Consider the following 24,325-nt stretch of genomic DNA (forward strand, 5'->3'; position numbering starts at 1 on the left):
TCAAAATCTCTCAATTATCATCGTGTTGCAATTATTGCCCCCCACAATAAAAACTACAGAGCTTTATTCATAAAAGTAAGCATTCAAATATAATCTTAAAACAAATTATTGGGAGATATAGAGGATATCTGATATTTTCATACATTTTTTTGTAAGTAGTAAAGTAGTAAAGTAAACCCATACTCGAAATTGGTGCTCTGCGTTTAACCCATCCAAGTGCACACACACAGCAGTGAGTAGTGAACAAATGCACACACGCACACGCACGCACGCACACACACACACACACACACACACACACACACACACACACACACACACACACACACACCACCGTGAATACACACCCGGAGCTGCAGCGCCCGGGGTTCGGTGCCTTGCTCAAGGGCACCTCAGTCGTGGTATTGAGGGTGGAGAGGGCGCTGGACATTCACTCCCCCCACCTACAATTCCTGCCGGCCGGGGGCTCGAACTCGCAACCTTTCGATTACGAGTCCGACTCTCTAACCATTAGGCCACGACTTCCCCCAGTATAGTCTGGGGGAAGTCTATACTGCTACAAAAAGCGATGTCCATTGGAAAAAATGCTGGGTCTGAATAGATCAAGGTGAGTTTGAAAGTCTTCCAAAAGCACTTCACTGTAAAAATCACAGATTTTTATAACAGTATAGTCTGCTATGTTATAAATATCAGAATTGTATCTATATAAATATCATCATATTGCATAAGTTTGCTTAGTGTGGGCCTCTGAATATACTCATGCTATATGAGCCATAAAAGCTGTATGCATTAAGTAGGCCTATATACTCACCAAAAAAAAAAAAAGATTTTAAAATGTTTTGTCTAAAGGTTTAACAAACTGTTCCTTTAAAATAATCTGTAACACTTTACAGTAAGTTGTCATTTGTTAACATTATTAATGTATGTACAAACAATGAACAATGCATTTATTACACTATTTATTAATCTTTGTTAATGTTAGTGAATGAAAATACAGTCGTTCATTGCTTATTCATGTTAGTTCACAGTGCATTAACTAATGTTACCAAACAGAACTTGTGATTTTAATAATGCATTATTGTTCATTTTTAGTTAATTTTTACTAATGTTGTTAACTAGCCTTATTGTTAAGTTTTACCAAACAAATCTTACTATTATTTCAAATGCCATGCTTCAGTTCCAAAGTTTTTTTGCACTTGGCTTCACTTCAGAAATGCTACAAAAAGCGATGTCCATTGGAAAAAACGCTGGGTCTGAATAGGTCAAGGTGAGTTTGAAAGTCTTCCATAAGCACTTCACTGTAAAAATCACAGAGTTGCGTCCAGCTCAAGGCGTGGGCTTCTGGTGATTTGGGTTGACATTTTTGACCACTGGATCAAATCCCATTGATGAGAACATCCTCTCGAGCTCTGCTGACAGAGAACGGTCTCCCTGGCGACATGCAGGCTGATGGGGCGCGCTCTCTCTCCCGGCCCCCACCTCCTTCACATGCGCGCAGCTCTCAGCTGAGCTGCATTTGCTTTGGAAGTGCCTTGAGCGCTGACCGTGCTTATAAAGACTTCTTATTGACTGAGAACGCAACAGAATCAAGCGCTATTTTATTTGTGTAGACTGATGGTATGAACAGCACATGATTTTAGGAGATACTTTTATTAGTTTCCCTCCACGTGAAACTTGACTCAACAGGCAGTTGCAGAAAGTGAGTTGATGCCACAAGAGACTCGACTGTCGTCAGCTCCAGCGCTCCGCGTCTCCGCTCAGGATGAACGGAACGTTTTTTAACCACACGGTGTTTACGCACGGCGGTTTGCTCAACCGCAGTCAAGAACTGGCGGGGACACTAGTTGATTGCTGCACGGGGAACGGGAGCGAGGTGACCGCAAACGACGGCGGCGGGTCTTTAGTTCTCGCTCAGGACGAGCGCAAGCTGTTCGTTACGCGCGTGGTGCAGATCGCGGTGCTGTGCGTTCTTTCGCTCACGGTGATGTTCGGGATCTTCTTTCTCGGTTGCAACCTCATGATCAAGTCCGAAAGTATGATCAACTTCCTGGTCAAGGACCGGAGACCATCCAAAGACGTGGAGGCGGTGATGATCGGACTGAGTTAGCCGCGGCCGGGTGTCACCTGTAACCGGCTGCAGGTCCGAGTGACACCTCAGATTGGGAGCCACTGAGATATGCAACTTTCATTTTCACTCCCTTTGTGTTCTGAAAAGAAAAGGCGGTGTGGACGGACTGAAGCAAAGATGACATAGCTGCACGTTTACGAAATGAGAATGTATTCATGTTTACGTAGTTTTTGTATTTGAGGTCATTTTTGCTTGTGATTTTTTTTACAGTGAAGTGTTTACACTTAAAAAAATCAAAGTATGTATTTATTGCGTTATGTTTGTTAAAGTTATTATACGCTACTTTACAAATTACTATGCGAAATTAACCATGGTTTTATTGTAGTTAAAGTGTAGTAACCGTGTTTTTTTAGCGTATTGATTACCATTTTGTATAACCACAGTTGTACTACAAATACCATGGATAAACTATGGTTAGTGCAGCAAAACCATGGTTAATTTTGTGGTTACGCATGGTTTAATTACAGTAACCATGTTTTTTTTTTTGTTTGGATTTATAACCATGGTTAGCCTAATTTTCTTAAAGGTTAAGGGGGAGGGGGTTGCGAAATGCAAATTGTGGCCTATTTTCTGCAACTATTCTAAAATGGTTATCTAAAATACTTTTCACATTTTTAATAACAAAGTGATAAACGACAACTTATGCTTTTTCGACGGACCCGCGCACAAAATTGGTCTTAATGGAAAGCGCGTGAGCAACATGTCATGGTGAAATGTAGCAACATTAAAATAAACGCTTTATCTTTTATTATTAGCCTACTGAAAACCCTGTTGAAACCTATGCATGCTTGCATGAAACAAAGAAAATTTACTAAGACCCTGCCAGTCTTTTGTTTTGACTCCCTTTTGGTGGAGGGGGGGTCGAGCCTTATTATTACTCTGATTTCCTCAAACCCACCATCCTGGTTACAATCACTTCCAAAAGCATGTTGTTTTGTGAACGGTGACTTTTGCACCTTGAATCGCAGGTGTTTTGAATTTAAAGATGTCAAAATGTATTTTTCCTTCAAGTTTAACTTGTGGCCGAGAGCACGTGAGGGGGGGAGATGTTCATCTGGTGGGGCACTGGCACGTTTTCAAACAGCGGCTGACGTCTCTCCCTCTGCATGCGCGGTGCTCGGTGTGTCAGGCACTTTCTAAATAAAGACCTCAATGCTGCATGGACTATTTTGTAAACTGTATTGACTTGCAAACTTGAAGTTGTGCAGCATGCTTTGAATAAAATTGTTAAAACATTGCATTGCATTTGTTTATCTTTAAAGGTCAGACGTTCAGTTCAGAACGAAAATAGGTGGCCAATTCTGGCAATTTTTAAAACATTCCATAAAAAGGTTGCATACATAGGCCTCTATAATATATTATGGTATGACATAGGCTATTATGGTTAAATGTGTATCTTGCATATTTGCGTCTACATGCATCACCTTCAGTAAGTTTTTGTTTTTCAGTGATGCACTGCTTTCTGTGGGAATCCTTTTTTCTCTTCATTTGTAATTATGGATTGAACAGTCGGGCATTAAATAACTATGATTAAAAAAAAGTAGCATGAAAAATAAGTTTAAATTTAAGAAGTCAGAGGGGAAAAAATTAATATTTTTTAGGATTTCATAAAATTTTCCTTTTCATTCAATTTTCCTGAGGTTGAAGCAAAGCATAGGTTATGTGTAACTGATGAGTCTGGTTGCATTACAATATACATACAAAATGTAGGTATTTAATACATTAAATTACAGCAAAAGACCTTCACTTGAGTGAGTTGTGGAGGATGCAACTTCGTTTAGACAGTCAAAAGTAATAATTATGTGGTGCCTAATTTTTCCTTTTGACTCTCTCTAAAGCAAATAAGGCTTACTCACTCGGCTTTGATGAGAAAAATGAGAAAAAAATATTCTTTGATCATAACTTATTTAAAACAATAATAATCGTGCTGCATGCAAAATGCATCTCACCATCTAAGACTTGCTGTTTCTTAACGCCTTTCAAAAGAGATGTAAACAAGTCAAACTAAAGTCACTATATAAATATAATCACATTTTTGTGTAGTGATCATATTACACATTTCCTTTTTAAAGATCTTCACATAACGATTGATACACAACGTAACACATTGTAAATATAAAGCAGTATCTATAACTGTTTAACAAGGAAAGGTGAAGGATGGAAAACAGGAAGGGGGAAATGTGAGAAAGGCATATAGAATTATATTTCTGTAGAGGATGTCTGAGTATGGTCTCAGACTTCTGTCTCCTGCTCAGCTCTGAGATGTGATTTTTACTGCCCTCTTATCCTTTCCTCCATTTCAACTTCTTTTAATGGACTGTAAAAATGGAGATAAGTAGAAAGATGAAAAGAGGGAGATTCACAGAGCTAACCTGTTTCATAAAATATTAAATTGTACAAGCAGTGAATCAGCTTTGCAATAGCATGTTTTATTGGACATGCTATGAGTTAAAATTATTCAAGGACTTGATTTTCAATCAAATTTTCATCTCATGCAGGAGTAAAATGTACACAATTGCTGCAGTAAGCATATGTTATGGAGGTGAATGTTTGAAATGCTTTTGTATTAATATGACCACTAGATGGTGCCAAACACCTGATTCAACTTTAATATTAATGTAAGCTTTATAAATGGTTGAATAAATAAAACAAACAAATGGAATACACAGGGAAAAATAAACTATATGGCCTTAATAATAGTAAATGCCCAACATTTAATAGGCTGTTTTGCTAAAAATGATGATTTGTTCTGATGATTCTCTGTAAGATAGTGACTTGTGTGAAAACAGTGGAAGTCGTTGAATAAAAGAACTTCTTGAATTCCATACTGCGCCTTTATCTGTATGTGCACGTGAAATATAGGGTCCCCAAGCTGTCATTCAGAGTTCATTTGTTGAGTCTTAACTTGCCTGTGGTTACACATTTCCTTGTGTCTTGATGAAACAGATTGTGTTTGCGAAATGCTGAAACACATTAGGTCATCTGTCCTTATATTTCTCGGAACGGCAGTTTCCACTCCCAGTTTGTACATCAGAGAATCAGAGTGGTAACACAGCTGCTAAGGCAGGGGGCCTGCAGTAGTTTGGATCTATTAAAATGGGACTGAATTTGATAGAAGTTTGGGTGCCAGTTTTACTTCTAGTTTCCATAGCAACAGGTAAGTTTGCCTTTTGTTATTGTTTGTTTAGTTAATGACTCAAAAATGAGAAGAATGTGTGTGTGTGTGTGTGTGTGTGTGTGTGCTGCTGCTGTAATTTTTTTTTTATTATTTCCTTAATTTGATTACTCTGTAGCTTGTTTCAACACACTTGAGAGGCTGTAAAAATAGAACCTTAAAGAAATTTAGGTGTACTTAACTACTATGTACTTACATTTAAATTAATAATTTGATACAATGCACTTATTGTGTACTTACATTGTACTTATATTTAGAAAAATCTGTTGACCTATCCCTTACACTTACCCATACCACCAACCCTGTCTCAAACCTCCAACCTCAATAGCAGAAGGAGTGTTTTGCGATACAATATGATTACAATAAGTACATTGTATTTATATATTTGATGTAAGTACATAGTAGTTAAAGCCACTTAATATAAAGTGGGACCGACATTTCTAGAGTTGAAAGAAACCACTTCTGAATTTAACGATGGTCTTGTTTCTAGGCTCTAACATTTGCACTTCCAGAGGAGTGAGTACCTGTAAAGAATGTTTGTCGATACATCCGACCTGTGCCTGGTGCTCTCAGGAGGTAAAAAAACTAAATTCCATCCACAGACTAAACACTCCTGCACAGATGAACAAATGGCTGCGTGAAATGCTTCCCTCTGATTGTTATCAATGTATGTGTATCTGTCAGATCTTTGGAAAGGGAGGCTCGAGTTTGTCCCGTTGTGATCTCAGAGACAGTCTCATTCAGTCTGGTTGTGGCGTGAAGTTTATTGAGTTTCCAGTAAGCAGCATGAGGATACTAGAGGACATACCCTTGAGCGACAAGGCAGGGGGTTCAGATGATATCACTCAGATCCAACCACAAAAAATCCACCTGACCCTCAGGCCAGGTATGCTATTACAACTAAACAAACCATTATATTTCACAAACTATATTTACCAGTGCAATCCAATTACAAATTTCTCATTGCACAGTTTTGGAAAAAAAATCCTTTTCTTTTCTTTTTAAATCTGAAATGTAAGTGTTAAGTGTTGCTTGAGCTAGTAAAAATGCCTTGGGGTCTCTCTGACAGATCTTAATCTATAAAAATCCCAAAAGCTGAGTTTTGTCTTAACATTTAGAAAGTTCTAACCCTTTCATCTGTCCCATTTCTCTTCAAGACGATTCAAAGAAATTCACTGTCACTGTGAAGCAAGTAGCTGATTACCCAGTGGACCTGTACTACCTGATGGACATGACCAATACCATGAAGGACGACCTGCAGAAGCTTTATTCACTGGGCAATGGTTTGGCCAGTGCTTTACGGGTCGTCACCAGTAATCTGCGCATGGGATTTGGAGCTTTTGTAGACAAACCCCTCTCACCTTACATGTACATTTACCCTGAAGAAGTCATCCAGAATCCTTGTTATAAGTAAGCCCTAATTCATTTCACATTAGAAAAGCACATGACAAAGAGTGAGTGACTAAGTTTAGTGGTTTCTGTCTCCCTGCTGTGTTCTGACTGCTGTAGGTTTCCTGAACCCTGCCCACCGCAGTTCGGTTATCGTAACGTGCTGTCTCTGACGGAACAGGTAGAGCGCTTCACAGAGGAAGTGAAGAAGCAGAAAGTGTCCAGAAACATAGATGCCCCTGAGGGTGGATTTGATGCTATCATGCAAGCAGTTGTATGCAAGGTTAAACAAAATTCACAGACGAAGAGAAACACACAAACAATCTGAGTAAAGCTGTTCTGTTAATAGTCCCAAATCCTGAAGAGAATTAGAATTTTGAGCTAAATTTACAATATTTATTGGGGGGGGGGAAGTCATATGACATTAACCTTAGGATATTCCAGAGAGAACATTCGCCTTTTGGGTTGGTTCTATTTACCTTTGTGTATGACCTCCTTTCTCTTTCTTCCAGGACAAAATTGGATGGAGGCCTGATGCATCTCATCTGCTGATCTTCACAAGTGATGACAGAAGTCATTTGGCTTTGGATGCCAGGCTGGCTGGAATCATCCAGCCCCATGATGGAGAGTGCCATATCAACCACAACAATGAATATGACAAGTCCACTATACTGGTCAGCCAAACATATACTGGGCAAATCTCTCTCTCTTAAGCAGCACTGTTGTTTTCACCATAGCTAATAATAGGAAATGTTTCTGGAGAAGCAAATTAACATATTATAATTATTTCTGAAGGATAATGTGACAGATTTACCATCACAGGAATACATTTTAAATTTTAAAATATATTCAACTAGAAATGTATTATTTTAAGTTGCGATAATATTTCACAAAATAATGTTTTACTGTATTTTTTTAAATCATAAATGCAGCCTTGGCGAGCATTCTTTTAAAACATTAAAAAAACAAAGAGAGAGCGAGAGAGATGGCTAATTTGGCAATACATTGATTTTTAAATGTATTTTTAGGACTATCCTTCACTTGGTATGATCACGGACAAATTATCTGAGAATAACATCAACCTCATCTTTGCTGTAACCAATTCTATGGTGCAACTATATCGTGTGAGTTTCTATATTATTGTCAAACACATATGTACAATATGTCTCTGTCTGTAACATGCAGACATTCATATATGTTTATGGGGTGTTGTCATGTTTTCTGTATTCTTACAGAACTACAGCGAGCTGATTCCTGGCTCTGCGGTCGGAACGCTCTCTAGAGACTCTGGAAATGTTGTGCAACTCATTCTGGATGCATATGCGGTAAATCACTTTGCCAGGAATTAATACAGCCTCTGAGTTGTAAGAACTTGTTGGTTAGGAGGACTGCCTTTTGCTTTTTTAATTTTTGATGTTTTACCATTTCAGTTCAGTAGGGCTTAAACTCAAATAAAGAGAGAATTCAGAGAGGCTGACCTTTGATTTCTGCGCTATTTGTTTTTGTAGAAGATCAGGTCTAAGGTTGAGCTGGAGCTGCTGGGTGTGCCAGATGAGTTATCTCTGTTCATCAACGCAACATGTCTGGGTGGAGAGGTCATTGCTGGTGTCAAGTCCTGCTCTGGACTCAAAATTGGAGATATGGTCAGCACCTGGTGCATACACTAGAAAAATACATTTTTACTTATTGTTCAGTTTACTCAATTAAAATAAGCTACGGCTACACAATTGCTGAACATTTTATCACAATTTTATTGTGTTCAATCTACTTAGATAAAACTTGTAGATGTAAAGCTTACTGAATTAATTTGTGTTGGGATTATTGTTTTTGTTGCACTAATAATTTTTCTTGCACTGGATTTTAGTTCACTGCATGCATTGCATAGGACTGAAATGATAGTGTTAATGCTGTAATTAAGTGTTATTTTTCTGCATTTTTTTTTTTAGCAAAGACCTTTTATGTTTAGTTATGTTGGATATTTAAAAGAGTTTGTGTTGAAGATTTTGTGGTTAACATTATGCTGAAGCGTAGAGCTTGTTTTACAGGGAATACATTTACATTTGGAAGATGCTTTTATTCAAAGTTATGTACAGAGGTGGCCAAAATTGTTAGAACACCTGACAGATCTGAAAATATGGATCTTTTTTGCCTCTAAAACATGATTTCATTTCATAATGTTCATGAAACATGCAGATGGTTGCTTTGAGCACAACAAATATCAGATGAAGTGATTCATACTGTTTTTATTCACTTTTAACTTTAATATTTGGTATGTCCACCTCTTGCAGCAATTACAGCAGCGCATCTCTCTGGCATAGTGCCAATATATTTCCTAAGAACGTCAACACTACTGTGATCCCATGCCTTCTGCAACTCAAGCCAAAGGCTTTTCTTTGAATGTACAATAGATCTGTCCAGTTTATTTTCCAACTCACTCGATGGGGTTGAGGTCCAGACTTTGAGGGGGCCAATCCATAATTTTCAGTGATCCAGCAGATTTCATTCTGTCGCAGTTAGTTCCGGCAATAGTTCGTTTTATGGATATTCTAATGGCTAATTCAACAAAAACAACTGAGACCTCTTAAATACGCCAAGTGTTCTAGTAATTTTGGCCTTCACTGTACATTGCATTCCTTCTATACATTTTATCAGATTGTGTATTCTCTGGGAATCGAACCCATTACCTTTTTGTTTTAATCTTTTTGTTACATTACTCTACCATAGGTTTCATTTAGCATTGAGGCAAAACTTCACAGCTGCCCCAAAGAGAAGAGCCGGACCTTCATGGTGAAGCCAATGGGCTTTAAAGACACCCTCCAAGTGACTGTGGACTTTGCTTGTGAATGTAAATGTCAGCAGTCCTCTGTGCCCGCCAGCCCGTCCTGTCACCACGGGAACGGTACCCTGGAGTGTGGCGTGTGCCTGTGCGACCCGGGCCGACTGGGCTCTCGCTGTGAGTGCTCCGAGGGTGAATATAAACCCACCCAACAAGACAGATGCAGCCCCGACCCAGCAGCGCCGGTTTGTAGTGGGCACGGAGACTGTGTGTGTGGCCAGTGTGCCTGTCGCTCCAGTAATTTTGGGAAGGTTTGGGGCCCGTACTGTGAATGTGATGACTTCAGCTGTCTCCGTTCCAAAGGACAAATATGTTCAGGTGAGGTTAGACATGCCTTGACTCATTGTATTAGAAAAAACAGTGCTACAGTAGATGTTGCGTTGTTTGTTTGTGAGGATTACACACAGATTTTTGTTCTTGCCTCATAACATGGACAGTGTTTCACCTTATTAGGCAGTTTGATCCAAAAAGCAGTCTGACTCAGATGTGCTTAATTTATTAGATGATCTTCAGACAGTTTTACATGTCTGTGCACATTACCTGCTTAGTCTGAAGCCTGAGTCCGGTTGCTCACGTCTTCTTCTCTCTTCAGTTTAACAGCAAGACGAATGCGTAAAATTATATATTAGTTTGAAAAGTGAGATTTCAGTAGAATACGGGATAGGTATTGCTGTTTAACTGCCTTGTGAAAGTTGTTTTCTTACACAATATCTTATTGTCTTAGAATTAGTGGGTGGGTGTTTCAACTAAGAATCAGAGTCAGCAAGTATAGCCCCTGGGTGTAAATAACATAAAACATACGTACAGTAAAACACACACACACAATGTAGAAAAAAACTTTGAAATCCTCTGGTTATGCTGTATTCTGTGTTTTGAAATGAATGTGTTTGCTTGGGAAATGTTGATGTTTGAGTTGAATTCTTTGTTGCTTTAGTAACAAACATTAAATGTGTTGTATTTCATCAGTTGTTTTTCATAATTCATCAGAATTGACACACTAATGAAAAATTGTAAAGTATGTATTTTCATTCACTACTGTTGAAAAATTTCATGAGCACCATATTTTCCCATAGGTCATTAACAGCTATACATTTGTTTGATGTCTACGTCAGGTAATGGTGAGTGCAACTGTGGGACCTGTCACTGTAGCCCCGGATGGTCCGGCGAGAGCTGTGACTGTTTAACCCGCACAGACACCTGCATGGGGAGCGGAGGAATGCTGTGTAGTGGCCGTGGCCACTGTGTGTGTGGCGTCTGTGAGTGCACACAGCTAGGAGCCTATGGATCAACCTGTGAGAAGTGTCCCACCTGCCCAGATGCCTGCACCATCAAAAAGTGAGTGTGTGTTTTTCTGTGTTGGTGAGAATGAAAGATCTATAGTGAGAAGGAATAAGTATGTTTAGGGTCTTTTTCATATCTTAAGTGTTTAAAGTGGATTTATGTGTGTTTCTGCAGGGAGTGTGTGGAGTGTAAACATTATAAGAGAGGGGATCTGTATGAGAAGAACTGCAATCACGTCTGCAGGGATGAGATTGTGCTGGTGGATGAGCTGGGTAATCTCTACCTCCGACCAATCCATAATACATACCTCCCGTCTGCAGTAACCTATATAAATCCTTTTTAGGGTATACAGTAGCGTTTAAATTTTTTGGGTGGTAATTCTTTTTTATGTTTTCAAAAGGTATCTCCTATGCATTTATTTGATCAAAAATACAGTTAAAACAGTAATGCTGTGAATTTACTTGTATTTGAATAGGTTTTTAATTGTAATTTATTCCTGTGGTGCATGGTAAAGCTGAATTTTCAGCATTATTACTCCAGTCTTCAGTGTCACATGATCCTTCAGACGCTCAAGAAATGTTTCTTATTATTATCGATGCTGAAAACAGTTATGATGAAATGTTTTAAGGATTACTTGATGACTAGAAAGCTTAAAAGAACAGCATTTATTTGATATATAATCTTTTGTATCATTATTAGTGTCACTATTAACACATAAAACATAAATCCAACCCCACACTTTAGAATGGATGTGTATATTTCTAATCTATACAATCTGTACAAATCTTCTAAATGCTGAATAATACATCTCCAGGCCACAGACACATCTTAAATCTAATCTACAGTACATATTTGCAGTATATCCATTATTTACCAAAGCTTCCTTTATTTATGAATATACAATATATGTGACTATAGTTCTTCATGCAGCATATTGTGTTGAGTTGTTGTTCTTGCTGAGTTAATTATCATCTGTTCTCTCCAGTCTTTCATGAGAAGAACTCAGTGAACTGCAGCTATAAGGATGAGGACGACTGTGTTCAGAACTTCCAGTATTATGAGGACGCCAGTGGAAAATCCTTCCTCTATCTTGTTAAAAAACCAGGTGAGAGGAGAGATGTGGCACAGAGACAATGTGTGACATGTAGCTGTCAAACATGGCTCGTGCTGATAAACTCTCTGTGTCTGTGTGAGAGACGGGTAGATACTGGCTGTACTTCTGTTACAGCTAGTTGATACTGAAGTTCAAGTTCATTTTATTTGTATAGCACATTTACAACAGTCACCAGGCTGACCAAAGTGCTTTACAGATTATACCACATACACAAAAAACAGACCCGACAAAAATTTAATACAACCCATTTAAAAAATGGAAAATGGCCATATCACAGTAGTCAATACACTAAGGAAAACAAATACGTTTTTAGCAGGGACTTAAAAACAGACAGCGAAGGGGCCATTCTAATCTCTAGAGGCAGGGCATTCCAAAGTCAGGGCCCTGCCACTGCAAATGCACGCTCACCTCTGCGCTTAAGCCTAACGTGAGGGACTACCAACAAAGCCTGGTCACAGGATCACAGGCTTCTGGACGGAGTGTAGAGATGAAGAAGATCAGAGAGGTAGACAGGGGTTAGGTTGTGTATGGATTTATATACAAAGAGGAGAATTTTAAAGTCTATTCTCTGGCAAACCGGAAATCAGTATAAGGATTTAAGAACTGTGGTGATGTGTTCATGTTTACGACACTTTAAAAGAAGTCTGGCCGCAGCATTTTGAACAAGATGAAGGTGTGCAATTTGACACTTAGATATACTGCAGTATAAAGAATTGAAGTAATCTAGACGAGACGTAACAAAAGCATGTACAGCCATTTCTAGAGTTTTAGGAGTGAGAAAATATTTAATTTTGGACAGTAAGCGAAGCTGATAAAAACTGGATCCGATAACAGAAGAGATATGTTTATCAAATTTTAAATGCTGGTCAACAAGAACTCCTAGGTTCCGAACCCGTGAGGATCTAAAAACGGATAAACTTTCTAACTCAGGGCTTATACACTGAGAGTTCTCATTGGAACCGAAAACAATTACCTCAGTCTTGTCTTCATTTAGGAAGAGGAAATGTTGGGCTAGCCATAATTTAACCTCCTCTAGACATTGCAGAAGAGAAGTAATCACATTTTTTCTTTTAATTGGTAAATATATCTGAGTATCATCTGCGTAGAAATGAAAAGACACGCCATGTTTACGCAGAATAGAGCCCAGAGGTAGCATGTAGAGAGAAAATAGAGAGGGAGCTAAAATAGAGCCTTGTGGAAGGCCACAGGTCAGAGGTGCAGGGGAAGAGGTAAAATTACCCAGCTTCACTAAAAAAACTTTTCAGTCAGACAGGTATGACTGAAACCATTTCAGGACGTTAGCTTTTAGACCTACCCAAGACTCCAATCTAGATAATAGTGAGGAGTGGTCTACGGTATCAAAAGCGGCCGATAAATCTAGAAGAATAAGAACCACAGAGTTTCCGGAATCAGTGGAGAGGTAAATATCATTTAACACTCTCAACAGGGCAGGCTCAGTTCTGTGAGCAGACTTAAAACCAGATTGAAAAACCTCATAAATACAATTACTTGACAGAAAACATTGAAGTTTCCGCACAATTTTCTCCAAAACTTTTGAAATAAAAGGTAAAACAGAAATTGGCTGAAAATGTTTTAGGACAGAGGAATCCAGTGAAGGCTTCTTGAGCAGAGGAGTGACCGTAGCCACTTTAAGACTGGCAGGAACAGAGCCAGTTTGGAGACACTTATTGATAAGAGACACCAAACCTGGCCCAATTGAATTGATAATTAATTTAAAAAATCTCGGGTGAATGATATCGCTAGAACAGGATGAAGGTTTAAGCTTGCCAATCACCTCCTTCAATTCCTGGAGATTGATAGGTTCAAAAGCATCGAAAACGGCAGAGGCAGATGACATGATTGGAGAGACAGTTAAAGTTAAGACGCTAAGTCTTAAGTTAGTAATTTTGTCACTGAAATATCTCAAGAAGCTTTCACAGAGAGCAACAGCGGCAACAGGCAAAGTGTTAACGGAAGGATTAGTAACAGATTGAATAATTGAAAACAAAACTTTAGGTTTAGAGGGATTAGTTTCAATTAAATTAGAAAAATATGCAGCTTTCGCAGACTTAGCTGCAGTCTGGTAAGATGTAAGAGAGTCTCTGAACATTTGAAGAGAGATATGCAGCCTGTCCTTTTTCCATTTTCGTTCTGCCCTTCTACAATTTTGTTTTAGGAGACGGGTGTCAGAGTTATGCCACAGTTCAGATTTTGGTTTGTGCTTATGAGGTTTAAGGGGAGCAGTTGCATTTGCTACCTTGAGCCAGGCAGAATTCATGAGGCTAAGATGTTGATCAGCATCCAAGTCAGATAATGATTGATCCAAGTGCAACTGTGAGCAGCATTCAGCGAAGCACAAGTTGAAATTTGTGCTAAACTGAGGAGAGTAGAACCGAGACATGAATTACAGGTGTAGTAGAAAAATGAGAGAGATCGGGAAGATTCAGTGAAAATAGTATGGGCTTATGGTCCGAGATCATAAAATCTGAGAGCACAATATCTGTCACATCAAGCCCATATGACAGTACAAGATCCAACGTATGGCCCTGAATATGAGTAGAGTCACTGATCCACTGAGCTAGATTAAAAGCGTCAATAAGATTAAGAAAGTCATGTGATAGGGGGTTTGACGGACAGCAGACATGGATATTTAAAATGCTATACTGAAGAGATCAATTCAAATGGAAACTGAATGGAGAAAATGAACTTTTTTTTAAGAATCAATCTTTTGTCATTGCTGATTTATGTTCAGAGTGTCCTAAGGGTCCTGATGTCTTGGTGGTCACTCTTTCGGTCGCCGGTGCGATCCTGCTGCTGGGACTGGCTGCGATCTTGGTGTGGAAGCTTCTGATCACCATTCATGACCGTCATGAATTTGCCAAGTTTGAGGAAGAGAGAGCCAGGGCTAAGTGGGAAGCGGTAAGACTCACATTCAGACTATTTGTGTGGTGCTTAACCAACTACATCCTGTTAAGTCTTATCAGCATTTTAATATTAGTCTTACTTCCTCTCAAACTGTTCAGCATGCACAGTCTAACCAACTTAATCTAAGTGTTAATATAAGCAAAATGACTCATAGAATCACAGAGGTCCTATGTGGTATGATTTTGATCAGCATTCAGGATAGATAACATCATTCAACACAATCTCGACACCGAGTGGTCAAAGTGGGATTTACAGATGTGCTGGTGTTTTTATTACTAATATACACTCATCGGCCACTTTATTAGGTACACCTGTTCAATTGCTTGGCAACACAAATTGCTAATCAGCCAATCACATGGCAGCAGCTCAATGCATTTAGGCATCTAGATGTGGTGAAGACGACTTGCTGAAGTTCAAACCGAGCATCAGAATGGGGAAGAAAGGGGATTTAAGTGACTTCGAACGTGGAATGGTTGTTGGTGCCAGACGGGCTGGTCTGAGTATTTCAAAAACTGCTGATCTACTGCGATTTTCACACACAACCATCTCTAGGGTTTACAGAGAATGGTCCGAAAAAGAGAAAATATCCAGTGAGCGGCAGTTGTGTGGACGAGAATGCCTTGTTGATGTCAGAGGTCAGAGGAGAATGGGCAGACTGGTTAGAGATGATAGAAAGGCAACAGTAACTCAAATAACCACTCGTTACAACCAAGGTATGCAGAATACCATCTCTGAACGCACAACACATCGAACCCTGAAGCAGATGGGCTACAGCAGCAGAAGACCACACCGGGTGCCGCTCCTGTCAACTAAGAACAGGAAATGGAGGCTACAATTCGCACAGGCTCACCAAAATTGGACAATAGAAGATTGGAAAAACGTTGCCTGGTCTGATGAGTCTCTATTTCTGCTGCAACGTTCAGATGGTAGAGTCAGAATTTGGCGTAAAGAACATGAAAGCATGGATCCATCCTGCCTTGTCTCAACGGTTCAGGCTGGTGGTGGTGGTGTAATGGTGTGGGAGATATTTTCTTGGCACACTTTGGGCCCCTTAGTACCAATTGAGCATCGTTTAAACGCCACAGCCTACCTGAGTATTGCTGCTGACCATGTCCATCCCTTTATGACTACAGTGTACCCATCTTCTGATGGCTACTTCCAGCAGGATAATGCACCATGTCACAAAGCTCAAATCATCTCAGGTTTCTTGAACATGACAATGAGTTCACTTTACTCAAATGGCCTCCACAGTCATCAGATCTCAATCCAATAGAGCACATTTGGGATGTGGTGGAACGGGAGATTCGCATCATGGATGTGCAGCCGACAAATCTGCAGCAACTGCGTGATGCTATCATGTCAATGTGGACCAAAATCTCTGAGGAATGTTTCCAACACCTTGTTGAATCTATGCCATGAAGAATTAAGCCAGCTCTGAAGGCAAAAGGGGGTCCAACCCGATACTAAGCAAGGTGTACTTAATAAAGTGGCCGGTGAGTGTATATGAGGTTTGCAGCACTGGTCATTAATGAAAATCTCCCTCGTCTTTTAGGCTAATAATCCGCTCTACAAAGGAGCCACCAGCACCTTCCAAAACGTAGCATATCGTGGCAGTTAAGAATGACACCACCTCTGCTTCTGTCAAGCACAACTACTGATCATCTCAACAGCAAACGACTCAGCCAATCACAGCTGGGTTCACCCAGGCATATGACTATATAGAACTGTGGTGAATAATGCAAAATATTTTTAGAAATATTATTAGATAATAAAAAACACACTACTGTGTGTTTCAGATGTGAACACACATCTTAATATATTGGGGCCAGTATGTGTGTTTTTTTAAAAGAAATTAATACTCTTGTATACTTTTATTTTAAATATTAAAATGACAGAATGTTCCTTATTTTTGGAGGCAGACTTGGTAAGCATAAGCATAAGAGACTTCTTTCAAAAATATAAAAAATCTTTCTGACCCACAACTTTCAGTAGCCCCTCACTGAACAAAGATCCAGGGGGCGGGGTTGGATCCACATCTAGGGGGTGGAGATTGGTAGGTTTAGGGGTGGAGATGGGTGGGTTTAGGGATCAGGGGGTGGAGACGGGTAGGTTTAGGTCTATGTAAGGTGGGAGGAGTTGGATCTGGATCCAGACTCATCCCCTCGATCTTGTGTTCTGCTTTTGAACAGCAGTTTAGATTTTGGCCAATGAAACCTATTTTTACCTGATATTTCTCTATTTTTGTAATGTAAATATTGTAATAATAAGAATATTCTTTAATCTTGTAAAATGAGAAATGCAGAGCAGGATTAATAGGAGTGACAATTATAGTTACAGTGTATATGTTCAATAAGACTTCAGTTACAATTTTTAATAACTAATTGTTTTAATAAGTAAATTTTTCCACTTACAGCACTGTTATTTTTACATTTTCATTTTCCTGATGATAGAACTATTTAACAACAACAACAACAACAACAACAATAAATGTTCTTTTATATGTGTGACACATAATTTTAGTTTTTTATTCATTATGAAACTTGACAATGCTGTTGTGGGACTGGTGTGACTTTAAAATGGTTCTGTTCTTACTGTACATTCCTTTGCACTTCTGGTATTCACTTGCTGTATTTTAAAGTATTTTTAAACTTGCATTCTTGTGTTATCATTTTATTTAAGGTGATGTGTGGGAATTTTTCCTGTGTTAAAATTCTTTCTTGTATCTGCTCATTACTATACAGAGACAAAAATGTCATATCACTCACTGTGGCTATTAAAACATTCCTCTGTTTGGCTAAGCATCCCAAACAAAACCAGGGATCTGACTGTCTGTTTGCCAGTGGCAGACTGGGATTGTTTTAGGGAAACCCTTCTGAAAACCATAATTATTATTGCTATTCCATTTGGTGGCACTATTGGTGGAGAAAGTCACCTGTAATGAAACCTTGACATAAATCTAATGTTTACAATTCTACAGTAATTTTCTGAGAGAAAGTGTCTTCTTTAAAGAAGGATTTCTATGTTTGATCCAGACTAGTTTCTAAAAGTAATTAAAGCTCTTGGTGGTGTGTGTGTTGTGTTGAAATATTTTAAATGATCATAAGGGGTGTGGCCAAAACAACAACAACAAAAAACCTTATCTGCAACAATGGGACTGTTTTGCTATTTCCTGTTCTCTGTCTGCAACGCGAAAAGAACAAGTGGAGGAACATACCACTAAATAAAGTCCTACAAATCAGATATTACCTTTCCCAATGACAATTTTCGAATAAATCCCGTTTCTTTGAGTCATAAAGAAACAGGTATGTGAAATTCTGGAATGCATGCGACTCATCAGATATCTCTTTGTAGAAATAGGGACAGAATCTACTTCCAGTTTGTTTATCTGTCTAACTTTTGCACTTGCCAGAAGATTGAGTGACTGTGAAGGTTGTCTGTTGATCCATCTGACCTGTGCCTGGTCCTTTCAGGAGGTAATAAACACAAACAAACACGCCTGTGAGTGACTCACAGGAAATATGCTTGTGTAAGACACTGCTGTGGTTGGACATCAAATTTGCTTCAGACGTAAATGTATTAATAAGCTTATTTGTGTGTGTGTCTGTCAGATCTTCAGCCCATCTGCCTCTGACTAGCAAATGCATGGTTCACAGCTCTGACATATACTGAAGGCTTCAGGAGGAAGTTAGATTTGTTTGCATGCCTCTGTTAGGTTAGTGTGAAGGAAGTACGGAAGCGGAGTCATAAATGTCTTGTCTTGGTTGTGACTTGGCCACATAATGGAATGCAATCGTGTAAATAGACCAAATTATATATAATTCTAAGCATCTACCTCTAACTTAGATGTTACATATGTTTCTAGTCTATTTTGGTAGTGCTATTACGAAATATCTGCTCTCTCTGCATGGATGTAACAGCCATTATAACAGCCAAAAACCATAAAGCCTAAATAATAATGATGGGTAAATTTTTAACTACTCTTTGATAATTAAAAAGTGTCTCTTTGGAGTTTACAGAGGATCTTCTAGATGGGAGCAACCGTGCATGAGGCAACAATAGCACACTTTATCTGTGACTCGTACAAACAGGTGGTGAGAAAAAACATTTCAAAACTAAAACACAAATTACATCTTGTGCAACTCAAACCAGCAGCTCCTAATTACAGGGAAGCTGGTTTCTTTGAGAATCCACAACTGTTCCTACACTCAGCTGTTGTTCATCTGTGAGAGTCTGGTCATAACTGGATGTCAAAACACCAGCCAGTGAATCCTCTGCAGTGAATGGATGCCATCAGAACGAGAGTTCAATCACATAAAAACATAATAATCCAAAAGACTCCAGTCCACCAGTTAATGTCTAGTGAAGTGAAAAAGCTGCTCTACCCTGAATGTTTTTATTGATAATCCTTTCCCTACACTGTAAAAGAATCAGATGAGTGGAAGGAAGTGGGTGAGAGAGAATCCGGTGATCCGGTGGCATGAAGTTGTCAGATATTATTTAGAGATACTCTGCTCATAATCCCTCATTGTCATATACGATCCCAACCTGTCATTCCTGGTCTATTTTTTGTCCTATGGGTCCTGATGTCATGGTGGTCTCTCTATGACTGGTGCTGTCCTGTTGCTGGGGCTGCTTTCACTCATGTGGAAACTGTTCGTGACTGCTGTGAATATGCCAAGTTTGAAGAGGAGAAGTGGGGACTGTCATATCCCAGTCAGGCACAGATAATGATCATATCAACTGCGTTCCATGTCTCTATCAATCGAAAGTGGGTTCCTTAATGCATAAACTGTCAAAGCCCATAGAGCAAAGATTTTTTAAACACAAATTGTTCTAATTGGAAAGCTCTTCGACTTGGCATGAATATTTATTTAGTCATTTAGCAGATACTTTTATCCAAAGCGACTTCCAAATGAGGACATGAGAAGCAATCAAAACCAACAAAAGAGCGACAACATGCAAGTGCTATTACAAGTCTCAGTTAGCCTAACGCAGTACAGATAAATATTATTATTTTTTATTTATTTTTAATAAAAAGACATAGATAAAATAAAATTGGAATAGAGAGTGCTAGAGTTAGAGGGTCAAATAAAGATGGAACAGATGAGTTTTTAGCCGTTTCTTGAAGATGGGTAAGGATTCGGCTGCTCGGATTGAATTGGGCAGGTCATTCCACCAGATGGGAACAGTTAATGAAAAAGTCTGTGAAAGTGTTTTTGTGTGTCTTTGGGACGGTACAATAATGCGTCGTTCACTTGAAGAACGCAAGCTTCTAGAGGGCATATAAGTCTGAATTAATGAATTTAGGTAAAGGGGTGCAGAGCCAGAGGTGGTTCTGTAGGCAAACATTAATGCCTTGAATTTAATGCGAGCAGCTATTGGTAGCCAGTGCAAATTGATGAACAGAGGTGTGACGTGCGTTCTTTTCGGCTCATTAAAGATTAATCTTGCTGCAGCATTTTGGATTAATTGTAGAGGTTTACTAGAATTGGCTGGAAGACCTGCCAAGAGAGCATTGCAATAGTCAAGTCTGGACAGAACAAGAGCCTGAACAAGGAGTTGTGTTGCATGTTCCGAGAGAAAGGGACTGATCTTCTTAATATTGTATAATGCAAATCTGCAGGACCGGGCAGTTTTAGCAATGTGGTCTGAGAAATTCAGCTTATCATCAATCACAACTCCAAGGTTTCTGGCTGTTTTTGAAGGAGTTATGGTAGATGAGCCTAACTGGAAGGTGAGATTGTGATGAAGCGATGGGTTTGCTGAAACCACAAGCAGTTCTGTCTTAGCTAGGTTGAGTTGAAGCTGATGGTCCATCATCCAGCAAGAAATGTCTGTTAGACACGCTGAATATGAAGAATGAGCGCCTTGTAATACATGAAGTGTCAGCACGAAGTGTTGTAAACACTTTTTATTGCATGCAGGCTTAGTTTGACACATTCTTGCATATACACTGCAGCTGCCTCTGAAACTTTTGTTGCCATAGATACAAGACATGCACTTGCTTGTGGAGTTTCGCTGAACTCTTCTGGAACTGTTGTTTCCATGGCAGCAGGAGGTTCTCTGGTGCTGTGTTGCTGTCTTAAAATGTATTAATAGCTCTGTTGGGAGTATATACTGTATACATGTGTGTGTGTGTGTGTGTGTGTGTGATGCCACCTAGGAAACCGCAACACATGGTGGCAGCATTTGATATCTTGATGTTCATTTTCTGTGAATTAATAGCATTTAATTCTGTAAATTGTCATATGGATCATTCCTGTTGAGCTCTGTTATTTTATTTCTATAAAAGTATATAGGCCTACCAAACTTTCAGAAATACATTCTGGTCAAACTCAGGCACTTATAAGTTTTCTTAGTTATAGTTTGATGATATGCACATTAGAAAATAAAAAGATACCCAACATGAAATGTAAACATCACAAAATTATATAAATATATATATATATATATATATATATATATATATATATATATATATATATATATATATATATAATAGGTATCACAATCCACAATCTACTGTTCTCAGAAGACTTCATGAACAAAAGTACAGAGGCTACACCAGAAGATGCCTAAAACATTCTGGGACAAGGTTTTATAGACTGATTTTATGGACCAAAGTGATGGAAAGGCTAAAGTTTGGAGAAAGAAAGGATCTGCTCATGATCCCAAACATACAAGCTCATCTGAAACACAGTGTACACAGGTGTACATTATAGTACACATTACACAAGTAATGTAATGGCTTGGGCTTTCATCGCTTCTTCTGGGACAGGCTCATTAATCTTCATTAATGATGTAACACATGATGGCAGCAGCAAAATTAACTCAGAAGTCTACAGAAATATTTTGTCTGACAATTTACAGAAAGATGCAACCAAACTGACTGGGAGATCCTTCATCATGCAGCAAGATAATGACCCAAAACATAGTGCCAAAACAACAAAGGGGTTCATCAGGGGCAAGAAGTGGAAGGTTTTAGACTGGCCAAGTCAATCTCCACACTTAAACCCTGTAGAGTATGCATTTTACCTGCTAAAGAAGAGACTGAAGGGAGTAACCCCCCAAAACTGAAAGAGGCTGCGGCGAAAGCCTGGAAAAGCATCACAAAAGAAGAATGCAAATGTTTGGTGATGTCAATGGGTCACAGGCTTGATGCAGTTATTGAAAGATTTGCAACTAAATATTAAGTCTTTTTCACTTTAATCTGTGTTAATTCTGTCTGTTCCAATACTTTTGGTAACATGAAAATGGGTGGGTTCAAACAAAAGGTGCTATCTTCTAAGTTGTGTATCAGATCCAGATGAAAATACCTGTAAATAAAAGCTGAAATGTTAATCTCTCATCTCATATTCATATTTTGATGTCAAACCCAAATGTTTTCAGTCTACAGCAAAAATAAAGGAATTGGCCTTACTGTTCCAATACTTTTGGAGGGCACTGTATATGTTTTACCAAATAAAAAGAACAGCACTTTTAGAGTTCATCCCACTCACTGATGTGAGCATAAGTATTGGGACAGTTGAACATAAGGCAGATATAAAAGATTAAAAGCTATTATTTAGTTGCAGATCCCTTGCGCACAATCACAGCAGTGAGTCTGTGACCCATAGACATCACCAGACTCTTGGTCTCATCCTTTGAAATACTTTTCCCAGCCTTTAATGCAGCTAATTCCAATCGTTGCTTGTTTTGGGGAGTTTCTGCCTTTACTCTCCTCTTCAGCTGGTGAAATTCATGTTCAATCATATTTAAATCTGGAGATTGACTTGGGCAATCTCAGACTTTCCATTTCTCTGCCCTTATAAATTCCTTGACTGAACTGGCAGGGTGTTTTGGGTCATTGTCCTGATGCAATATGAAGCACTCCCCAATGAATCTGGTGGCATTTTCTCGAATATTGTAAGCAAGATGATTTTGTACCCTTCCAAATTCATTCTGCTACTGTCTTCATACATTAAGTCATCAGTAAAGTTGAGAGGGCCTGTTCCAGAGACAGCCATGCATGCCCATGCCATGACACCACCTCCACCATGCTTTACAGATGAGGCTGTATGCTTGGGATCATTGCACTTCCCTTTTTTTCTCCACATTTTTGCTTTCCCATCACTTAGATAAAGGTTCATCTTTGTCTCATCGGTCCATAAACACAGTTCCAAAATTCTTCTGGCTCACCTTTGTGCTTTTTTGCAAACTCTAGTCTTGCCTTTCTATTTTTGGTGCTGGTCAGAGGTTTGCATCTTGCTGTGTAGCATCTGTAATTCTGTCAAAGTCTCCTGAGGACAGTAGATTGTCAGAGCATCACCCCAGCTTTCTGGAAGTTGTTGGTGATTTTACAGACACGTCTTTTAGGATTCATTTTCACAGCTTTTATGATTTGTCTGTCATCAACTACTGTTGTTTTCTCAGCCGATCAGGTCGTTGTTGGTTGCTGGTGTCGCTGGTGGTTTCCAAACTCTTGATTTCTCCATGCCCTTTGTTTTTGCTAGAGCTCTAATTGACTTCCTCTTTTCTTTTAGCATCCAAATTGATTGCTTTTCTCTCAAAGTCAGCTCCCTCGTCTTCATCCTGGTTTGTGTGTGTCATCATCGAATGCAAGATTCAGAATACAGAAGTAATGAATATAACTGATACGACACGTTCCCTGCTTTTAATATCTGAAGAATTAATGCAACAGGACACAGCTGATCAATTAGAAAGGCCTGTGAGGCAACTGTCCCAATACTTATGCTCACATCAGATAGAGGGATGAAACTCTAAAAGTGCTGAACTTCTTAGCTGGGAAAACATCTATGTGTTGAATCACCCAATAATAAAATGTGACATTCTGCAGTTTTGTCTCATATTCATCTTTTAATCATATTTGTAAATGTCTTGACTCCACAGTCAACAGAGCAATTTTCTCTTTACTGTTCCAATACTTTTGGAGAGTACTGTATATATATATATATATATATATATATATATATATATATATATATATGAAATTAAACGAATCTGTGAAATGGATGCCAGTTAAAACTATTTTCCCAAGAAAACATGCTTTGTTTGAAAAATGTTGATTAGAGTAAGAAAAATAAAGAGACATCTGAAATATATTAATAAATGACCAGAAGCCAGTTGTTAGATGCTAATGGCACCACTGAAACCAAAAATGGCAAAAATTATTTAAGTTTACCCCATAACTCAACTTAATTGTGGTATTGTGATAAAAGAAAAAGTAATTTTAATAGTAATAGTAATTAAATTACTATTAATAATAAATGTTTATTAGTTCAAATGATCATATGTGAACAAATAAATAATTAGTTCATATATGATTCTGTATTTTAAATGTTTTGTGAGTGTCGTAAGTTATATTATATGATGCTTATGTTTAATGCCACATATTTTGTTTTGTTTTTTTAGGTTCTCCGTGTGTGTCACCGGTAAAGTACATAAAAATAAAAATAAAAAACCCTGTCGCAACGGAGT

At 38.7% G+C, this 24,325-nt stretch overlaps 2 protein-coding genes across 2 annotated transcripts; both read left to right on the top strand.

Annotated features, from left to right (window-relative positions):
* Positions 1-1,762: 1,762 nt before the first annotated feature.
* rprml (reprimo-like) lies at positions 1,763-2,107 on the top strand (the record flags this gene model as incomplete). The annotated part of the gene is made up of 1 exon (XM_079414719.1): positions 1,763-2,107. One exon carries the CDS (start codon positions 1,763-1,765, stop codon positions 2,105-2,107), a length of 345 nt encoding a protein of 114 aa, XP_079270845.1.
* Positions 2,108-5,142: 3,035 nt separating this feature from the next.
* Positions 5,143-17,653, top strand: itgb3a (integrin beta 3a). The gene is made up of 15 exons (XM_079415077.1): positions 5,143-5,285; positions 5,794-5,879; positions 5,988-6,189; positions 6,461-6,713; positions 6,813-6,975; positions 7,205-7,366; positions 7,721-7,816; positions 7,928-8,017; positions 8,201-8,335; positions 9,417-9,846; positions 10,641-10,863; positions 10,984-11,081; positions 11,795-11,914; positions 14,676-14,842; positions 16,401-17,653. Exons 1-15 carry the CDS (start codon positions 5,225-5,227, stop codon positions 16,464-16,466), a joined length of 2,352 nt encoding a protein of 783 aa, XP_079271203.1. The 5' UTR covers positions 5,143-5,224; the 3' UTR covers positions 16,467-17,653.
* The last annotated feature ends 6,672 nt before the right edge of the window (positions 17,654-24,325 follow it).

This window comes from Barbus barbus, assembly GCF_936440315.1.
Source record: "Barbus barbus genome assembly, chromosome: 4".
NCBI lineage: Eukaryota > Metazoa > Chordata > Actinopteri > Cypriniformes > Cyprinidae > Barbus > Barbus barbus.